This window comes from Carcharodon carcharias, chromosome 15 (assembly GCF_017639515.1).
Source record: "Carcharodon carcharias isolate sCarCar2 chromosome 15, sCarCar2.pri, whole genome shotgun sequence".
Classification (NCBI taxonomy): Eukaryota; Metazoa; Chordata; class Chondrichthyes; order Lamniformes; family Lamnidae; genus Carcharodon; species Carcharodon carcharias.
Window position 1 is genome coordinate 105530879 of NC_054481.1, and position 21738 is coordinate 105552616.

The window sequence follows — 21738 nt, forward strand, 5'->3', positions numbered from 1 at the left end:
TTGCCGCCTTCCATTTTCAAATAAGTTGCATTACATGATCTTCCTCTTCTCTGCATTCTGATTCATCACTCCACCTCGTCTAATACGAGATCATAAAACTGCAACATCCCTTACCTCCCTTGGTCTCATTTCCTCCTAAAATGCACAGTGTTTTCTTAAATACCAAACTTTGTGTTACTGCACTAACGCTTCACTAATTTACCACAATCTTGGTGGTGTCCTGCACTAAGTGCCTTGGCCTCTCATCTTCTCCTCCCCATTTCTTTCCCACCTCCACTCAGTTTGACCGTGGCACTGGGAAAGTATCAGTGTTTCATCCTCAATGAAATGGAACCCTGTCTGTCCCCCCTCCCATCACACAACTTGAAGGAGCCATAGCCCAGTTGTCCAGCAGTGCTTGTGTTGTGTGGCTTTTTTAAAAAAAAAGTATTCTTTTATGTGGATGTTGCTGGCTAGGCTAGCATTTATTGCCCATCCCTAATTGCCCTCGAGAAGGTGGTGGTGAGCCACCTTCTTGGACCCCTACAGTTCATCTGGTGTAGGTATACCCACAGTGCTGTTAAGAAGGGAGTTCCAGAATTTTAACCCAGCGACTGTGAAGGAATGATGATCTCGTTCCAAGTCAGGATGTGGTGTGGCTTGGAGGGGAACTTGCAGGTGGTGGTATTTTAATGCATCTGCTGCCCTTGTATTTTTTTTAAGAAGGTAGAGGTCACAGGTTTGGAAGGTGCTGTTGAAGGAGCCTTGGTGAGTTGTTGCAGTGCATCTTGTAGATGGTACACACTGTTGCCACTGTGTGTCAGTGGTGCAGGGAGTGGATCTTGGAGTGATGGATGGGGTGCCAATCAAGCAGTCTGCTTTGTCCTGAATGGTGTCGATCTTCTCTAGTGTTGTTGGAGTTGCACTCATCCAAGCAAGTGGAGAGTATTTCATCACACTCCTGACTTGTGCCTTGTAGATGGTGGACAGGCTTTGGGAAGCCAGGAGGTGAGTTACTTGCTGCAAGATTCCTAGCCTCTGGCCTGGTCTTGTAGCCACAGTATTTATATGGCTGGTCCGGTTTAGCTTCTAGTCAATGGTAACCCCCAGGATGTTGATGGTGGGGAATTCAGCAATGGTACTGCCATTGAATGTCAAGGGGCGATGGGTGGATACTCTTGTTGGAGAGGCCATTCCCATTGCTTGGCACGTGTGCTGCAAAAGTTACTTGCCATTTATCAGCCTAAGTCTGAATGTTGTCCAGGTCTTACTGCATATGAGCACAGACTGCTTCAGGATTGAACAGCAAACACTTGTATTGCTGGTTTACCAGCAGAAAAACCCAAACTGACACCATCAGGCAGAATATAATCTAGCTCGGTTACCACATTACCTCACATCTTGACTCTTGGGCCACAAATTTCGTTAGTGCCAGTTTCTGCATGGTTGCATCAGTAAGGATGCTGGGGTACGGAGGCTCTCTGCAGCCCTTAATCATGGCAGATCTCAAAGCAGTTAGGAAAAACCTAAATATCAGGGGAAAAAAAAAATACACCATGTAACCGGTGCTGAAATAAAATATATGACTAAATAAGCCAAGGTAACTACAGTAACAGGCATATACCTTTAGTGTTACAGGTACATTAATCACACCACTACAATCACACACTTATTGATACGGCTGACAGATATTGGTACAAATCAGTGGTTTCCTTTGCCCACCCAATTTTCTTCCCTCCAGTCCTAAAGACTTTGGCTTTTGTTGATATAGAGTTCCACAGGTGCCAACCACTCTCTGATACCTCACCAAAGTAGCATATGCAAACTTAGATTTTGAGAGCCAGTGTGTTATTTGTGGGGGTGGACAGCAGCACAGTTGAGCCTGAGCTTTCTCTGTCCTATATCCTCCTCCACACAAATTTCCAACAGGGTTCACAGGACAGCAGCTAGGAGCTAGAACTAAGCCAAGAGCACCGAAGCATGCTCCTTACAGTTCTGGCTGAGATCAGCTAACACAGCACAGACTGGCACTATAGGCAGTCCCTGACTGGTTGCTGCACATACAAAGTTTCACCATTTTGCAGACTGAGATTTAAAAAAAATTCAGGGTTCATGATTACCACCCAGATACCAAAAAAAGCCATCTTCAGTGTGAGCCTAGTGAATTAAGAAGCATTGCTGCAAGTGAAGGTTTGGAATTCTTGATCTAACAATGTTAATTTTAAAACTGAGCTTGATTTTTTTTGTTAACTAAAGGTGTCAAGGGAAAAGGGACAAAGACAAATATGGAGTTAGGTTAGCCATGATCTCAACAAATAGTGGAACAAGCTCCTGGACCTAAATGGTCTACTTCTGTTCTGATGTTCATAATCTAACCTCCAAACTTTTGAGAAAAGCATTAAAAGCTAGTGACAGATCTGCTGGGAGAGTGGCTCATGGCAGTATCATTACAGGTCATGTCTGAGGCTTAAGATAACATAATTAAACGCACAGAGCTTGACTGAAAGCAGCAGGCATCTTCAATGTTTATTTCAAACTCAAACACACAGAGGAACTTTGTATAAACACAGGAATCAAAAGAGAGGCTTGGCATCCAAATGTAACTGCTGCATGATTGCAGATGATTTATGACCTGAATGTCTGGTTAGGGTGGGTAAAGGAAGGAACATGGAGGTAACGTACTATCTATTTACGTTTAGCATGATTTGCACTTACTCTGTAAGAGATTCGTCTGCTGTATCAAGCAGGAACTGCCTCCGCCGATTGGTGCAGACAAGCTGAATGGTCTGCTGACCAAGCCCCACCTTTAATAGTGAAGAGTGAGTGAAACACAACAAATCATGAATGAGACTGAAGTATCCAACATCACAACTTACCAAATGAGTAACATGGGAGAAAATTACACTTGGGATTATAAGAGAACACTGTTACATTGTAATGCTCTGCAATAAGGCGTCACAGGATCCTTATTTTCCTGCTCACTGTCTTCACAAAAGAAATGCAGTGGCTTTGTAAGATTGGAGTGAAATTTGCTCTTGCACAGAATTCTGCATGGTTCTATGAAAGCTTTCTAGGTGTGCAGGAACCAGAAAAAAAAAAACACTTGTGTTCATCCTTTTGTGAACATTCAGGCACCGCTACCACCAACAGCTCCCGGGACTATGCGGTACATTCAGCTTGTGTGTTTTTGCCCCTTGCATTTCCCCCCCCACCAACCACCCCTCCAAAAGTAAGCAATTTACTCTATCTCCTAACCACTCACTGGACAGTAATCCTTCTTTCCAAAATGGCCGATAGAACTACCTGCTGCAGCTTCACAATAACATTTGTAGATAACAGACAGGTTTTCACTAATCTACTATCGGATCCTGTATGGTCCACACAATAGCTGGATTTTACAGCAATTTCCACCATCCGATTTTATCCTGAAGGCACAGTTTTGTTGGTATTCAATCCTGTAGGTGTCAGCAAGCCTCCACTGCCCAACACAAGTGGCCACAGCTCATGCAAAAGAGATCAGAGAGCCTCGGCAGGATATTAGGGTGCAGGGGGTTGGCAGGGTGCAAAAATAAAAAGGATGAGGGCATCATAACTAAGTTTAGTACTATCCTCAACTGACAACCAACATCTGTGCATTTTCCAGCAAACTCACCGAAATGTAATCGAGTTCATTGTAGGACACTGCTTCTTCTATTGCATAGGGCTTGTCTGCAGCTCCTGTACAGACGACAGATCGAGTTAGACACAGACAGGGCATTCCAATTCATAGCATTGCACTGCAACATCTCAACCAGCTTCTCCATTATACAATTCCATCTATGTACACATTAAGCTTTCCTTTGGAGACAATCTAAATCATGCAGGACCTTTGGCTCTTATTTACACACATCTCATCTCAACCAACAGGATTTTGAAGCACTGTTTTTTTTGCAAGCCCCTTCTTCTCCTCACCCGAATTGAAAATACAGCTCTTGCTGTGTACAGCTCCACGGGTATCAGTCCTTTTTTTAAGCATCTCAGTCAAGTGATCCCAATAAGGTCATGGCAGGATAGTCATTCATGAAGGAAAACAAACATTCTCCCATTTGCAAGCCAGTTTGTTTCCCCTCCGCTCCCCTTTTGGTCTTTGATAAAATAGGAAATCTTGGACTGAGAAAAATAACTGTGATCAATACAGAAAACAGAACTGCCATTAATTGTGTAGCTGGCACAAATAACACAAAAATGTTTGTGGCCAAAGCCATAGATTTTTGGCTTTAAACTGGAAAGGTAGCAGAATTGTAGAATGTTTTCTGTTAAAGGCTGATTATGAAGTAAATAGTCAAAATAAGGTATTTGTTAACCTTAAACAATGATAGTGCAAAGCTTTCATGCCAACAAAGGGATGAGGTGTGGTCTTCAAGGTGATGTTGTTTCACTCAATGTGTGACACCCACCCCTGCCCGCCACACCAACACCAACAGTTACCTTTTCTCAACAAGTAGATGTAACAGTCAGTCAATAGGACATAGAGCAACTGCAGATTCCCCTCCATGTGACCTGTCCACATCCGCATCATCTGGAAGAGACACCGGAGGAGCAGAGATGGAAAAAAGAAAGAAAAAAAATCAAATTGAAGATTAGTGAAGTACAAGGTGCTTTGCCAAAAAAGAACAACTACCATAAATAACCAACAATTCCGTTTAATAGCCCAGTTGGTGAAGTTGAGCACTCGGAGCTAAGAGTTTTCCATGAACAATACTTCAGTTAACCAGCTCTGCCTTGATATTTATCTGTGCAGCTTCCAAGTTCTTCAGCAACTTTAAAAATCCAATGCACAGAGACAAGGCTACTACCTGCCTGCATACATTAAATCATTAGGGTCTGAAATAAGGTCCCCTTTTACTTCCCACCCAAGCAACATTAGGCCATGAATGTTTCAGGTTTGTTCTCCTGTTGTCCGATGCCCATTGCTCAGTTTCTATTTCCTTTTCTACTCCCATGCTTTGGGATTTACTAGTTGCTTATTTTTCTCTTATCTCTCTCTGAGCTTTCCTCTATTCATGACCCACTGGCTTATTTCCCATCTTATTTTAGGAAAACAGAATCTAAGATTCTATACTAGGAAAATCAGAGATATTAAAGGGGTTCCTCTTACCTACACTGAGGGTATCCAATCTCCTTACGGGACTCAGCATGGTTGAATCATTTCCCATCTGCTCCCAACTCCTTGGTGCCAGCAGCTACCCAGTCCCTCATCCAAGGAGCCATTTGCATTGTGCAAGATATTTGAGCCTGATCTGGTCTTCATCCCATATCCATCCTTTCCAGTTCGGATTACTGGATAGCAATAAGAAGCTGTAACCCTGGATGAATGACTTCTCTAACACAGGCTATTGAAATCAAGTGTTGTGCCCCCACTGCTACCCAGCCATGGTCAGCACACACTGGGGATTGAACATGGCACCTCCCTCATCTATAATACACAGTATGTCACTATACAGTGCAATTACACAACGAGTTATCAGGATGCTTATACTTAATTTAAAAAAATTGAGCTGATTTTCTACTGTGGTCTGGCCCCAGCTCCCGTACCTTGTAGAGTTGTTCTTCATTCTCCTTGAAAACGTGAATCATCAGCAGAAGCAGCAGATTATTGTCAACCCTGAGGGGAAAGGACAGCAACATGAACCATGAGGCTGATGCCTCCACCTGTGCCAACAGCTTTTGTAAAGCACCGGAGCAAGCCGCCAGGCTTCTATTCAGATCAAAAACAGAATTACCTGGAAAAACTCAGCAGGTCTGGTAACATCAGTGGAGAAGAAAAGAGTTGACGTTTTGAGTCCTCATGACCCTCCAACAGAACTGATTTTTCTTTACAAGGAGAGGGGTGAAATATAAGCTGGTTTAAGGTTGGATGGGGGGGAAGAGAGAAGTGGAGGGGGGTTGTTGTTGTAGGGACAAGCAAGCAGTGATAGGAGATCATCAAAAGATGTCACAGACAAATGAACAAAAGAACACAGAGGTGTTGAAGTTGGTGATACTATCTAAACGAATGTGCTAATTAAGAATGGATGGTAGGGCTCTCAAGGTATAGCTCTAGTGGGGGTGGGGGGGGCATAAAAGATTTAAAAATAATGGAAATAGGTGGGAAAAGAAAAATCTATATAAATTATTGGGAAAAAAAAAGGAAGGGGGAAGAAACAGAAAGGGGGTGGGGACGGAGGAGGGAGCTCAAGACCTAAAGTTGTTGAATTCAATATTCAGTCCGGAAGGCTGTAAAGTGCCTAGTCGGAAGTTGAGGTGCTGTTCCTCCAGTTTGCGTTGGGCTTCACTGGAACAATGCAGCAGGCCAAGGACAGACATGTGGGCAAGAGAGCAGGTTGGAGTGTTAAAGTGGCAAACGACAGGGAGGTTTGGGTCATTCTTGAGGTCTGTCTTTTCCCACCTATTTCCATTATTTTTAAATCTTTTATGCCCCCCCCCACCCCCACTAGAGCTATACCTTGAGTCCTATCACTGCTTGCTTGTCCCTACAACAACAACCCCCCTCCACTTCTCTCTTCCCCCCCATCCAACCTTAAACCAGCTTATATTTCACCCCTCTCCTTGTAAAGAAAAATCAGTTCTGTTGAAGGGTCATGAGGACTCGAAACGTCAACTCTTTTCTTCTCCGCCGATGCTGCCAGACCTGCTGAGTTTTTCCAGGTAATTCTGTTTTTGTTTTGGATTTCCAGCATCCGCAGTTTTTTGTTTTTATTTCTATTCAGATCAAACTGATTAAAAGAAAATTGAGAGAAAAAAAATCTTCACACAAAGTATTGTTAAAAACATTGCTGAATCAACTAAGGTATTAAGGGATGTGATGAAATGGTAGCGAGATCAAGATTAAAAAAGTAAAACTGTGAAGCAGGTGTGATGGTCAACTCCTGCCCTGACCACTAGCTTCACACTTTTAATTCACAATAGAAGACACCAAGGTACTGGCAGACAAGAGAAGCATAATTGCAAATATGAAACACACACAAGCTAATTAACTTGTGTCATGTAGCAAAGCTTCAGACTGGACTTTACTAAAGGCTTAAGTTTGGAGAAAAACAAAGATTTATGGGCATGACGAAGAAACTTTAAAATGAACAGCTAGGCTGGAGTCTGACAATTAACAAAAGCTGAACTAAATGTGAACTTAACTCTAAACAATTACCAGGGGATAAGTCCTCAAGTATAACCCAATAGATTTCTCTTGATATATGATAAACATCAGAAATTATGCATTAAAAGAGATCTCCAACAGAAAAACATGTCACAGGGAAAAGAATACAAATTTGATCTCCCTCTGCTCAGTTCCAAATTTACGTGGTGCTGTTTTCAGAATGAAAAAGCCCAGAGAGCTGTCATCACAGGCTACTGTCGCTTGTTGCCTGACAAAAGAGAGCAATGGGTCAGTTGTAAGTAGTCTAAATGTTAGAGTTTGGGTCCAGAGATAGATAATTCAAAAATTACCACAAGGCAGACATTAAATTGAGATGGAAGTGGGGAAAGAAAAAAAATTAGGGAAGGTTAATTGGGCAATATATAGCCATGAATCTTAGAACCTTAGTACAGCACGCAACCAATTTGAAGGTTACAGTGGAAGCTGAAGCGGCATCCAACATCTTATCAGACAGTGCATTCAAAATCCGAAGCACTTGCAAAAAAATTTTTTTTCTCATGCTGCCTCTGGTTCTTTTGTCAATCACCTTTAAACTGTGTCCTCTGGTTAGTGACCCTTTGGCCACTGGAAACAATTTATTTACTTTATCTAGACCCTTCATGGTTTTAAACATGTCACCCAAATCTCACAGCAGAGAAGGCTAAACAAAGGAAAACAAGTCCAGCTTCACCAGTCTCCAGGTAATTATAATCCCTCATCCCTGGAACCATTCTAGTAAATCTCTTCTATATCTGCTCCAAAGCCTTCACATCCTTCCTGAAGTGTGGCAGGATCGAACACTATACTCCAGCTGGGGCTGAACTAGTGTTTTATATAGATTTAGCATAACTTGCTGGCTTTTGTACTCTATGCCTCTATAAAGTCATGGATGCTGTATGCTTTCGTAACTAGTCCTGTCACTTCAAAGATTTGTGTGCAAACATCCCCAGGTCCCTCTCAAATTGTACCATTTAGCAGCTACTACCACTTCTCATTCATCCGACCAACATCTATCACCCTTCTTTTCTGCATTGAATTTCATCTGCCATGTGCCCATGTTCTCTTGAAGTCTATTAATATCATTTTTTAACCAGACTTCCACGTTTTGTGGCATTTACAAATTTTGAAATTGTGCCCTGTGCCCCCATGTCCAGTTCATTAGCATATTAAAAATAGCAACGATCCTAGTACAGGCCAAAAAGAAAACAACCACTCACTTTTCTACCCCTTAGTCAATGTTGTATCCATACTGCTACTGTCCCTTTTATCCAGGGGCCTCAATTTCGTTAACTAGCTTAACACTTGGTACATCAAATGTCTTTTGAAAGTCCATCATACGCATCAATTGCCCTGTCCTCATCCTTCCTCTTTGTTACATCAAAAAAAATCTAGTCAGTCAAACATGATTTAGCCTTATAAATCAGTGCTGGCTCTCCTACCATGCTTGGCCAAGTGGCTATTAATTGTCCCCCAAGTCATGGCTTTTAAAAGTTTCCCTGCCAATGATGTTAAACTGACTGGCCTATAATGACAGGTTTACCCTCCTCCTTTTTTTGAATAAGGGTGTAACACTCTCAATCCTACAGCCTCTTGGCATTACCCTTGTATCTAAGGAGGAGTGGAAGATTGCAACCGCCACAATTTCTATCCAGATTTGGTGACTTATCTGCTTTAAGTACTGCCAGCCTTCCTAGTACCTCCTCTTTATCTATTTTTATCTCATTCAGTATCCCAGTAACCTCACTGACCATAGCTTTGGTCAAGTGCTCTGCCTCATTTTGTGAATATCTAGTTCATAATTCATATGTTTTAGAATATAACTTTTAGTTTTAGCAGTTAAAGTTTTAACCGTAGAACATGGGGGAATCTGGTTGTGAAACTTGTAAAGGCAGCCCTGAAGTAAATACAATTCAAACAAGCTTGGAGTTAATGATGGTTAAAAGCTAACCTATGTTTATCTTCAAGGTCAGAGTTAAAAGTGTAAACACTGAACAATAGATGACCAATTTCGGGACCTTTTGGTAGTGCCAGGGTCTCTATCATTATCTGCATAAAAGCTAGCAATTCTGGGAAAGATGGTTGTAAAACTTCATTAGGGGTAGAAATTATTCATATTGGTTACAGAATCAAAGAGTAGCATGGAAGGCAAAATGATTCATTTACTTTTCTGTTTGAGAGCATCCAAGAGCATGCTACATCATCATGGAGGTAGAATGTGGGGGAAGGTTCCTTCGTTTAATTTATCTGTGGGTGTTTACCGCAGAAGCAAGGAGTTAGTTTGGGATCAGACAGAGGCAGTTGTAGAGTGGCTGCAGTGAAGACTGCATCTTACTGGATTGAGAACATCAAATAGGAGGTGATAATCAGTTGGGCCTGCATTTCAAGCAAGGAAAATACTAACTTCATTGTTCACCTTGTGGAATGTAGGTAGGGTTCTATTTCAGTCTAGATTTCATGAGGGAAAAGCAGCTGCAAGATTTACCCAGCTTGAAGCTAGAGGAAGAAATCTATAGTGGTCCTCACAGAGCCTGTGGCAGAAAGCATTCAGCAAAGTTAGCTTGGGAAGCTGTAGAGAGGCAGTTGGATACCTGTCAGCAACCTGAACAAGGAGCTGAGACATCCACGGTTGTGAGATCAGTAATGAAAAGATAGAGGGTCACATGGCCAAAAAGCTAATGGAAGGACCCCACAGAATCTTACCTTAGAGGAATAGCTAGAATATTAAGGAAAAGTAAATTCCAGAGGGCTGTGGCAAACCTTTTGGGTTGGTCCCAGGAAAAATGAATGCACCTGCAAGATTTTGTAAGATAAGGAAGCTCTTGGGAGCATGGGGTGGTGGGGTCAGATAGGGAGGAGTAAAAAGTAGAACTAAGTTTATAGCATAAGTCTTTATAAGCTGTAGTGTTAAGTTAATAGTACTTACTTTGTTTAATTTTTTAAAAAAACTTTATTGTGCATCAAAAAATGTGAAATCCTGTGGCGTAGGTCCATCAGTTAATTGCTGGGCGTTCAGATTTCTTCTTTAAACTTTAACAGTCCCTAACAGGATTGTAATACTCAGTCAACACTAACGCAAAGTACTCATTTATGCCTTCTATCTCCACCACCAGTTCCTCATTTTGGTCCCAAATCAGCCCTACCACTCCTCTGATAACCATTTTACAGTTAGTATGATAAAAGACAACATTTGGGCCCCTTTCATATTAGCAATTCATCTATTCTTCTATTGTCTCTGTCTCTCTTATTTCCTTTATCACTTGCTCTTAATATTCAGCCTGATTCTTCTCCCTTATATTATCAAGTTGACACCTGTCATAGTCCTGTTTTTTTCTGCTTTATCCTACTTTCTAATTGCTTAGCCATCCAGAGAGCTCTGGCTTTGGTTGCTCTCCCTTTCCCCAAATGTGGAATGTACTTAAACTGCACCTGAACCATCTCCTCTTTAAAGAATGCCAATTACTCCAGTACATTTCTGCCTGCCAGGATTTGACTCCAATTTACCAGGGCCAGATTCTTCCTCAATCTCATTAAAAAAAAACTTAACTCATTTTATTTTAATTTTCTCCTTTAATTCTAAATTTCTCCTTGTACTGCCTTTTAACTAATCTAAACCTTACAATATAATGGTCACTATTCTCGAGGTGCTCCCTGATTGTAACATTCACTGCTTACATAGAGCATAAGTTAGATGCAGAGTTAAAAACTGCGGGCTGGGCATTGGTATTGCTATTAATTCGTCCCACCACCCTGGGCTAGTGAGAGGAAAAAAGGAGTCAAAGTCCCTGCTCCTGAATAAAGTGTCAGAGGGCACTCAGAATCAATGGCTCTGCCCTATTGTAACATTTTTTCACAATAGTAATCTTGTCACCTCTCCAAGAAAGATAGTCAGCAAGGGACAATTTTGTCCATGACCACATGAAATGGTCTGATATTGCCCAAATGTTTTCCATGTAGGACTTTCATAACCTGACTCAAAAGTACACTTTCATTCCATCAGTTTGGGTTGCACTCAAAACTAGGTTCCAGAGGTTTAATCCAATTGACCATCCAAGCTTCTCAATCTTTAGAGATTCGCCTTAACTCAATGAAATTAGAGATGGGAACTGAGAAACTCAACACACGCATACAAACTACAGTACAGATTAGAATCTTACTGCTGGACAATGTGTGGGACAGATTGATAATAGAGAAAATGGACACAGATAGCACCAGCAACTTCAAGAAAGAGGTGAATAGTTTTTTGATGAAAGAAGTAGCATTCTGTGAGATTTTGAGGAACAGTAGCAATGACCAGATGACTGCAATTATCTTTTCTGGTCCTGTGATTCTGACTGACTTATTTTGGTATATTCAGGGCTTTAGCATGCATATTATGGGAAAAACAACCTATTGAAGATTGGAATTAAGGGCACCATAAAGCTTCCTGTGGATTGAACATTTCAATGTCAATTACAGAGAAGGACTCAAACACAAGCAGTTAATAGAGAGTTATGGCTTCCATTAGGCAAGTACTAAACTTAGTTACCTTTGCACTTAGAAAATACTTATATTTCCAATCATGACTTAACACAGTTAGAATATTTAAATAGTCACACCATTTTACCTGAAGTCAGCAGGATGGGTTAGTTCTGAAGGACTACTTTGATCTTTTTCTTCCTCCTCTGTACCCTCAGAGGTCAAGGTCTGAATTTCTAATTGTTCCAAGCTGGTCTCTGATACTGTGCCAGTTTCAACATCAGTCCGTTTATCTTGTTCTAGAACAGTCTCTGCATTTTCTGTTCTGTGGCACTCAGAGACTGGAGCTTCCTCTGTGGTCCCTGGTTCCTCTACAGCACCAGGGATTTTTTCTCCTTTGCACGTTTCTGTGCCAGCAGCTTCATGGCCACTAAAAACATGCGCTGGTTGGCCATCCCCTGCAAGGTCATAGTTGCAGCTACCTGTTGCACTAGCACCTGGACTCTCGAGGGCAAACCTGTAGAAATCCACGGCAGGTGGCATCCGCTCACTATACTGGCTATACGGAGGTTCATCCGGGGCTTCCCCCGGGACAGAAGTCCGAAAGGGCTGCTCAGGATGATCACCATCTGACGTCCAAATGTTGGCATCCAGTGTTCCATTGAGCTGCTCCATTACCTTGCTCAAAGGATTTCCTACACTGTTCATAGATGTATCCTTCATCTGGGGTATTAGCAGACCTGGCTGGGGCGCATCTGCATCAGACTCTCTACGTGCCACCTGTAACATTTTGTCCTGGGAGTTGCAGTCCTCCTCACCAGCAGTAGTCCCTTGGGATTTTTGTAAACCCATTTCATCACTCTGCTCTTCTTGTGCTTCAGCATCACTGCCCTGTTTGGACTTTGCACCTTCTCCCATTGACAGCTGTACATCTGCATTTTTAGCATCAAGAATTTGTTCCTCAGATTTTGCTCTCTTCTTTTTGGGTGTTCTCCTCTTCTTTGCCAACCTATGGAGTTGAAATCACAAACAAACAATTAGAATCAGCAACTTCCTCAAATGTTACAGGAGGGAAATACACCATCCATCGATTCTTACAGCGCAGAAGGCTCTAAATTGGTTAAACTTAGCTGCAGGTGGGCATTGGTAGTGCTACAAATTGGCCTCTGCAGTCTGGGCTAGTGAGAGGAAAAAAGGAGTCAAAGTCCCAACTCCTGAACAAAGTATCAGGGGGCACTCAAACAATGGATCTGTATCTCGGCAAGAGAAAGAAGAAAAAGAATCAAGCGACATGCACCTGCTGAACCCCCCTCTAAAACACAGTCCCACAAACAGTACTGTTGGAGATGGAAGAATTTATTTTAAATTTAAGTAATCAAGGGTCAGTCCTATTCCAAAGGTGTTTTGTCACCTGAAACTCAGTGGAACACTGGTACTGTCCAATCAAAATTGGCAGTGCTCTACTAGTTCTCAGACAGGCCTCTTGACGACACATTTTGGTTGTGGAATGGCAACAATGCAGAAAGTAAATATAAAACTAGCAGATATCAAAGGCAGTATAGCAGCATAGCACATGGTTATAGTAACCCAGTGCACAATAAGCCATGGGTTTACATTCTACTCCAAACATACTGGGTTCTACATTTCAGTAGTGGCCAGGCAGTTTTGTAGCACTTCATGGTTTCAAGACAACAGCTCTTCACAAAACTAGTCTACATAGATTCAGGAGGTTACTGCTGATAGGTGTGGCACAGGACGAAAAACAGATTTGCATTTATATAGCACCATTCACAACTTCAGAACATCCCAAAGCACTTTACAGCTAATTAAGTACCTTTTTTGAAGTATAGTCACTGCAAAAAGCAAATTCCCACAAAGAGCAATGTGATCAGATTTTTTTTAAAAAAGTGATGTTGGTTGAGAGATAAATATTGGCGAAGAATCCCGGGAAGAACAATGCCCCTGGCAAACAACGTAATGTGAAAGTTAATGCCATCTCTTTAGGAGACAGGGGTCAAAACGAGATTGTACACTTTCCAGTGAAAGTTAATTTACATCCCACCTCCCCAGTAAAGTCCTCATCATAAAGCTGACCTAATTACTTCAAGCTCTGTGCTGCTCTCCTGGAGATCTGGTGTGCTCTCCTCTCTCTCAGGCTCAGTATGTGGCACCGCAGTGTCATTTGGTGTTTGTGGAGATTCGTCTTTCTCATTATTGAAGGGGTTGTACCGCAGGGTTGGACTCCTTGTGTTGGGCTTGTTGTTTGATGGCAGACTCTCCGAGGTTCCAGATCGAGGGCAGCTGCTGACCGTGTCTGTCAATTCACCCTCTACAGGAAAAAAATACAAAAGTGTAGAAACCAATGTTTATTTCTGTGATGGTTTTAATTTAAATGAAAGTATATATTTTCTTACATTAACAAATTGGCAAAGAGAATAGAGTTATTTGAAGCAGCATTTTAAGACAGACTGAAAATTAATCAAGCTCATTTCCCATGATCACTTAGAACTGCATCTGTAAACCTACATTTAGGGTCACACATCCACTCACTTAACAGCAGCATCAATAACACATGGTAAGATTAACTATCTAGAATTCTGAAAGTTTTGCTGTCCCAGGAATTTAGTTGCTTTAATTTCTTAGGTGGAAGTAGAGAGCTCCCATCCAAGTGAGACACATTGTTCAGGGTTCAGTCATGTTTCAGGTCTAATGAAGGAACCATGACATACAATAAACAAAGCAAAATAGATCCAATAAAAAGTCCCACTGTAGATATCACAGGTAGTTTATCTGGATGAAGAACAGAAAGCAAAAAATCCCCCAAAAGTCAACAGGGATACTAACCAGAAGTTCTGAAGGTTCCACTCACCTAGTTCTCTTAGTCATTCTCTGGGGGTTTGAATTTTTCCAAGCTTTGAAAGTTCAGCCAGGAGTGAAAGCATAAGCCAACCCTGCCCCTGTGGCATTTTGCTGGCAGTGGTCAATTAACAAGCCTTTGCCAGGGCTACTGTCTAGTTGAGGATAGTGGCCTGCCGCCAGAGCTGCCAGCCCAACAGAGGGCCAGCAGCTCAGCAGTATTACCACTAGCGGTGGCCAGTGCTGATGCTACACCTCCAGGATGAGGATGCTGCAATGGCAAGGAGCACTGGAAGACACTGTCTTCAAAGGATAGGTTGCAGAATCTCCAAGCATTGTACTGGATTTTTGAGGCATAGCCACAACATAAATCATCTCCTGTTTATTGCTGAATCAAGACTCGCACCAAGGAAAATCCCACAACAAAATGTCTGCCATCATTTGGCAGATGAGGGGGGACAGGAAGCTCTAAACTACTCAACCTCTTTGAAGCCAAGTGAAAAAGATGAGATAGTTGGGGAGAGAGGGCATGGGGGGAAAGGGAAGGAAAAGGAGGAGGAAAGTTCTCAGCACTGGTGCCAACAAAGGCCAAGAGTTGACTGATGTCCAAAATCTCAATTCTAACACCTGGAACTAACCAACACCAAGTTGGCATCATGTGTGACAGAGTTCTCAAAACACATGCATGAAGCAGAACTGAAGCACAGTGAACGAAAATTTAGTGGTACTGTATCTTTCTAGTAGTGCGACTCCAGTTTTATGATGCACCCAATTATGCAATTACCTTATTCCCTCCGAGAAGGACATTGGTCCTTGAAAAACCATAAACCGTATTTCCAGTGGCTTCATCTGGCAAAGAGTTTGAGCACGCTATGCATCATAATAAGTTTTGCCTTGACTCAGACCCCCGAGGGCATTGTGAAGATCCAGTTACTCTTCATAACAAAGGTTAAGTCCCAACGACATGAAATGTGGATTAAATTGGCAGAAAGAAAACAAAAACACAGCAGAGTGTGAAATTGTTCAGGAGTGGTATTAGGGAACTTCTTGGGTCAGTCCAGGTTGGTTGCTTTGCCACACTGCATAAAGGACAGTCAAATCAAAAAATCATCTTAAAAGCATGTGTGTCCATGTTAATTCTCTCCATTGGTAAGCTGGACTTATTTCAACAGAAGGAAAAGGAGATGCAAAAGGAACTGCATAATGTTAAGCAATACTGGGGTTTCTAAACCTTGGGCAACAGTGCTACAGTAAAAAATACAACTAAAATGAGGCTGGAATAAATCTAAAATGAAAAAATATCCCTGAATATTACTCTTAGTGATCTAAAGCCAAAGTACAGCAGCAATCAGAATCACATTATCCAATATGTTGGCCTTTATAAGATAGGTTTCCTTTAACAAACCTATGCCAATTCATAGGGTGGCTCTGTATGGACAAGATCTGGCTTTGCCCGCCCAATGGCTGCCAAGTTCTAGTCATCTGTCTGAGGTGCTAGTGACAGTTCTGTGCTACACAACGGAATTAAAAAAAAAATACCTTCTTGAAATGCAAGTAAAACTGCTAAGGCTACATATATTACCCAAAAAAGCATGTATTGCAATTAAGATTTCTGCAAGACAGCCAGATGATACTTGCACTGATTACAATGTGAAATCCATCACCACAGAATTATGAAGTATAACCATGTTACAGACTTCAGTTTATGATTTTCAGCCATGACCTATTTTTTCTCTGTCTGACACACTTCCACCAAATGCACATGAACACAACCACTGGAAGCAGCCCTGGCAGGCATGCAGTGAGTGAGACAGACAGTGTTAGGGATAGAGCATGCAGCAGGCAGCAGCAGAGTGTGAAACACAAGCCTAAGAGAGTCCCACCTTCCCAGTCTGTGCTGGGTATGGACTGTGCTGCGGGAAAGACATCTCCAAAATCATAATCTATAATGAAAGGAAGAGAAAAACACACACAAAAAAACTGTAACAATGAAAATCATGGCGTCATATTCAAATAGCATGAGATGAAATCCCTGTCATATATGATAAAGGTATTGATGGTTATTCCAGCAATACCTACAGACAATTCCACATTTCAATTGCCTTCCAACCATATTTTTACAGGTGCTAGATACACTCATGAGATGGGGCAGCTACTCCTCAGAGGAAGTGGATGATGTTTTTCTGCTCTGGGACCTTTGGGTTTACAAAACAGAACTAGAAAGCTGGAATGAAAATTCTGTTCGTTGGACACAAGGCTCCATGTGAAGTGGGTTTGAGACATGATGATGTAATACAGAAACACTGTCCCCAGTTGGCAATCTCACTTAAAAACCATAGAATGGCTGGTAGAGGGGAAGGAAAATATCACTCTGGTTCAGGTGGAAGAGGTTTTCTGTATCTAACCTGACACAGAGCAATGAAATTAGTAAAATATTCTAATTCAATATTACACCCCCCATTGTGAACAACAGAAGAGAAAACATTGCTGTTTCTTAACAGCATTGAATATTTTAAAATATACTGTTGTGTATCAATTTCCTTGTACATATGTTGTTGTGGAGCATTGGTGTTTAATGAGTCCACTGAGCATCTACACTTCATCTGCTGTAGATTGTTGCTCAATTAACCATTTCCTCAGCTGATATGGATCCTGCCAGTCACCAATTTTTCACATTTTTATCACATGTGATAATAGTCTGCAAATACATTGCAATATTGAAACATCACTATTACCCAGCTCCAGTGCTCGGCATCCCACAGTCCAGCCACAATTTGTGCTGCAAAATACATATAGTATTTGAAATCTGAGGGCTGCAATTAGCCAATGTAGATCCAGCACACTTAGCATTGAAACAAGTACTAAGCAGGGAGAGCTCGCAACAATCAATATTCATTGGGTGTGGTGCAGTTGCTTACAAACCCCACCCTAATAATTCAGTCACTACCCCCCAGCCTAGAAGCAGAGTATACTACAGTCTGCTGGGCCAAAGTCCTGGGAACTCCCCAAAAGCAGTGAGTGTACCTACACCAGATAAACTGCAGCAAGTTAAGGCAGTGACTCATCACCACCTTCTGTTGGGATGTGCAATAAATGCTAGCCTTGCTAGCAATGCCCATATCCAAAGAATTAATGAAAATAAACTTGAAAGGGATTAATGGTTATGTATTATTTGTAAGTGCAGTGTCTGGCCTGTTGTACACACCTTGATTAAAGCTTCAAATATGAGGACTAAAATTACAGATCATTCTCCCCCCCCCACCATTAGGCCCTCCAACTGAAGTCTGTTAGCCCAAATCGTAAAGCTAATTAGCAATTCATCCAACTTAATTGAACCCACAATTTTGCAATTCCTATCCTGAAAACGTTAACTCATAATGGCCTATTGCTCTTAATGTGCTGGACATCCTTCAGTTCCTTACCAATGCCATTTTTCTTGCATGAATAATGCATAGGCAGGCTTTGCGCTGAACTGAAATTCAATAAACCAAAATCTCTATATTGTCTGAGTCTCAACATTTTAACCAAAATGGACCTTTCCCACTTCAAATCTTCTTTTCTCTCATGGTAGCAGCTCTGTAAGTTCTACTTCATAAATTATCCACAGCACAGGAACAGAAAATGTTTCAATTACTTGGCGAGCAGCCCGCCAATCAAAGAGCAAGACATACCTATGAGAGGCCTTGTCAGATTGCTGTCCCTCCAATGCACTGCAGGAACAAATGTAAAGATGTTCACGCTACGCAGAGACTGTCTACTGGGTTATGCTGTCTTATAACTTCCTAACAAAAATATATCATGTTTGGTAGAAAAGTTCAAGCTTAATGAGTTTGAAGAATTACCTGGTAGCTGGCACCAGCCAACAGAAGTAGATAAGTTCAGTTATAAAACAAAGAATAATCCAGGCCAAAAATAGCCATATGCGTACCTTTTAAGTGTTTCGGTTCACCCTGCTTTCTCATTCCATCAATTAACTTCAAGCAACAACACCAACATTATCCAGTTTTTAACAATTTTGGGTGGTCGGGGGTGAAGGACTCCTAATTCCAGCCATCTGTCCTTCCATGCCCCAGAGTGACAACTTCAATTATAAACAAGTGTATGTTTTCAATAATAAAAATTGAATGTATTTAGTTCTCCAGTAATCTGCACCATCTTCTGATTATGGTTTGCTTTTCTGTTGAATTAACTGGTTAGTGTATTCCTTGTCTGTCCATTATAGCTTATAACTCACTTTTCCTGCTTTGCTAGACCCTTTCCTGAAAGCAGATTAAAAACAGCTGAGATCTAACATATGAAAAAAAGTTAGCTGCTGACTAATGCTGCAGAGTAGCTTCTTGGCTATACAGTAACACCAGCTGCAGCTCTTGGCAGTATAGAAATTTCCCACTTATACTGCGGTATGGATAATGAAGTAAAGGAAGCTGCCCTTCATAATTTTTTGTTAAGACAGACCCAGTACAGGCTCGTGAGAGCAAAACTGCTTTCCCACAGTATGGCATAGGTGCTTGCATTATTGCTGCCAGGGTGCTTAGGTTGTTCTTGAAGCGACACTGCCAGAAGTGTTAGTTAACATAACACTTGATAGTGTATAGTGCTTAATATGAGCCTCACTTACCCTGGCATTACCCTACCCATAACTGAAAGTAAATACAATCCAAGTAGTGAACATTGGAAACTCGCATGTTTTGGGAGGCATAAAACAATGTGCACCAAAAGCTAGAATGAAAACTGATGTCTCACAAGAATCTGACAGCTGAAACCTTTAGAAAAAAAATCCTGGAGAAACTGCATTATTGCATCAACAATAAACTTGTTATAGGCCTAATGCTTGGCTCTACAATCCTGCTTCATCAAGATTCTTCATAATTTTGCATTCAAGGGTCAAAAGTTTGAGGTGATAAAACTGTCAAAAGTTCCACAGGCTCAAGCGATGCGTCAATGTTTGCCATTGGTAAGCTTGGCAGATTAATGTATTTGATCTGACTGAAGCAGTAATAATTCTTGAGGTGCTGCTGCAGTCATTATTTAGTATAGACTTTGTATTGAAGGACAAACTCTTCCAGTTCCACTATTTTGCACAGCTTGGACTGTACTGGGCCCAAAGCAAAAAAAAAAGGTACTTTTTTTCTGCTGCTTGCCAAACAGGAGAGCAAGTATTCCATGATTGGACAGATGCAGACTTGTAGTATCTGCTGGTGGCAATAGTTATTTGTAATTAGCAACATGGTGGTCCATCTGTCACAATAGATATTGACTTGATCTTCTTGATGTTGAAGGTTGCATACCATGTGTCAACCTCCTATAAAGTAGTTCTAGTTATATCTGCACCCAGTGGTTATTAGTTGACAGCTATTCTGTACAGCACAGAATTAGCATGTGCAACGCCAAGCACACTTCCCAGAGACTATGCTATGGCTTGGCAAATCTTCATCTGTGATAGGAACAGGAGTAGGCCATGAGCTCCTCAAGTATGTTCCACTATTCAATGAGATCATGACTTATCTACAAATTAACCCATTTACCTGCCTTTGCCCCATTTCCCTTAATACCTTTGGCTAACAAAAACCTATCAATCTCAGTTTTAAATGGTGGTAGTGTCAATTACTGTTTGCGGAAGAGAGAATTCCAAACTTCTGCCAGCCTTTGTATGAAGAAATGTTTTCTAATTTCACCCCTGAAAGGGTTGGCTCTAATTTTTTGACTATGCTTCCTGGTCCTGGACTTTGCATTGAGTGGAAATCCTTTCTCCCAAACTACCCTGTTTCCTTTAATATCTTAAACTTCAATTAAATCACACCATAACCTTTGAAATTCTAAGAAATACGACCCTAGTTTTTTTTTTGTGTTCTCTCCTCACAGCATGACCCTTGGGTCCATACCTGGCACCTGCAATGAAATCATGTCTGCAGCTCAAACATGCTTCTAGCACCTAACAAGTCATTCTTTACCAGTCTCTCTCAAAGTGATCTGTAAAAGCTAATGAATGATCCCAGAATATGGATGTTTACTGCATTATTGCAATACAACAGCACAGCAGATATCACATTACAACCCACGCTTGTGATGGACTATCCACTATTGTCTTTTGAAGCATTTCAAATACAAAACCACATCTTCTTTGCAATCTGTACTTGTGCTCTGTCATGCAGGATATATTCAAGTTATTAACCATTGAACCAGCTGCATATGAATTTAAAGGTCATGCCTGAGGATACCTTAATTATGACCGGTGCTGATTAACACAGGACTAAGTTGCCTTCTCTGTAAAAGGTATATATGTTTTTTAATTGCTCCGTGATTTTCATCAACTTGCTCAAAGTTATTCATGCTGTTTATGCATGTCCTCCTCATTCATCAGGCTTGGAGTGAAAAGGGAGACCTCGTGAGCTCTTCCAATAAGTCATTTTCTAGCTCTGTGCTGGAGATTGTTTCTTTGGGAGCCCTGCTATAACAAGAGTTACAAGGGATAATTTCCATTATCCTTCCTAGCTCCCCCTAACCTGTCCCTCTGAAAGGCAATGCAAAGCATGCCAGAGGAAAAAAAATTGACAGCCCTGTATTTATCTCCTTTCCTGAATATTTTGACTCTCACTGCACTATGATTTCACATGCCAATCAAGGGCCTCAGCCAAGTGCCGATATCATTTGGCTGCTTAGATGGCATGAATCAATAATCTATGCTATACAGACGGTATCACAAACAAGTCCAATCCCATACTTGCCCAAAATCCCTTTACAAGTACGGTCACTGAACCATGACTAGGATGGTGAACTACTGGCTTTAATCCAGGGATGAAGAGGCTGACTCTCAGCACACTATAAAATGTTGTAACCTGTTCAGCCAGAACGCCCAACATGATCAGTACAGTCTTTCAGCTTAAACCCATGAATACATGTAAAGGAAAGTTTATAATGAGGATTCTTTGGATACAGCAAAAAGCTTGGAACTTACCCTCACTGGAGGGTGCAATGGCACTATCATCCCATTCCAGGTTAGTGGAGGTGACAGAGTTGAATGAATTTAGCGAGAGGCTATCGGAACCATGCACAGAGTTGGGCAGGCGCTCTTCAAAGTCCAGCAAATGCTGTGGCTTGTAATATTCTGGCATATATGGAGCCAGGTCCAGGTAGGGAACATCCTAGGATTAGAGAAACAAACAAAAATACAATGTGAATGGGCAGTGACCAGGAACCAAAAAGAATGATGTTACTGTGAAGATTAAATATATAAACAACTTCCTTATTAGTAAGATCTGCTCTTTCATTATGTATAT

The 21738-nt window shown here is 41.4% G+C and overlaps 1 protein-coding gene across 6 annotated transcripts in view; it reads right to left on the reverse strand.

Annotated features, from left to right (window-relative positions):
* plekhm2 (pleckstrin homology domain containing, family M (with RUN domain) member 2) overlaps positions 1 to 21738 on the reverse strand; it is a 56186-nt gene that overhangs the window by 16491 nt on the left and 17957 nt on the right. For 4 of the 6 annotated variants that reach the window (XM_041206036.1, XM_041206040.1, XM_041206034.1 and 1 more), the window contains exons 6-15: positions 21417 to 21603; positions 18133 to 18171; positions 16345 to 16404; positions 13700 to 13934; positions 11754 to 12614; positions 5554 to 5623; positions 4447 to 4537; positions 3632 to 3696; positions 2695 to 2783; positions 1373 to 1505 (exon numbers count right to left, since the gene is read on the reverse strand). In XM_041206036.1, the coding sequence (XP_041061970.1) occupies positions 1373 to 1505; positions 2695 to 2783; positions 3632 to 3696; positions 4447 to 4537; positions 5554 to 5623; positions 11754 to 12614; positions 13700 to 13934; positions 16345 to 16404; positions 18133 to 18171; positions 21417 to 21603 (1830 nt within the window). The remainder of the gene's footprint in view (positions 1 to 1372; positions 1506 to 2694; positions 2784 to 3631; positions 3697 to 4446; positions 4538 to 5553; positions 5624 to 11753; positions 12615 to 13699; positions 13935 to 16344; positions 16405 to 18132; positions 18172 to 21416; positions 21604 to 21738) is intronic. The other 2 variants (XM_041206035.1, XM_041206038.1) reach the window with 2 other exon arrangements.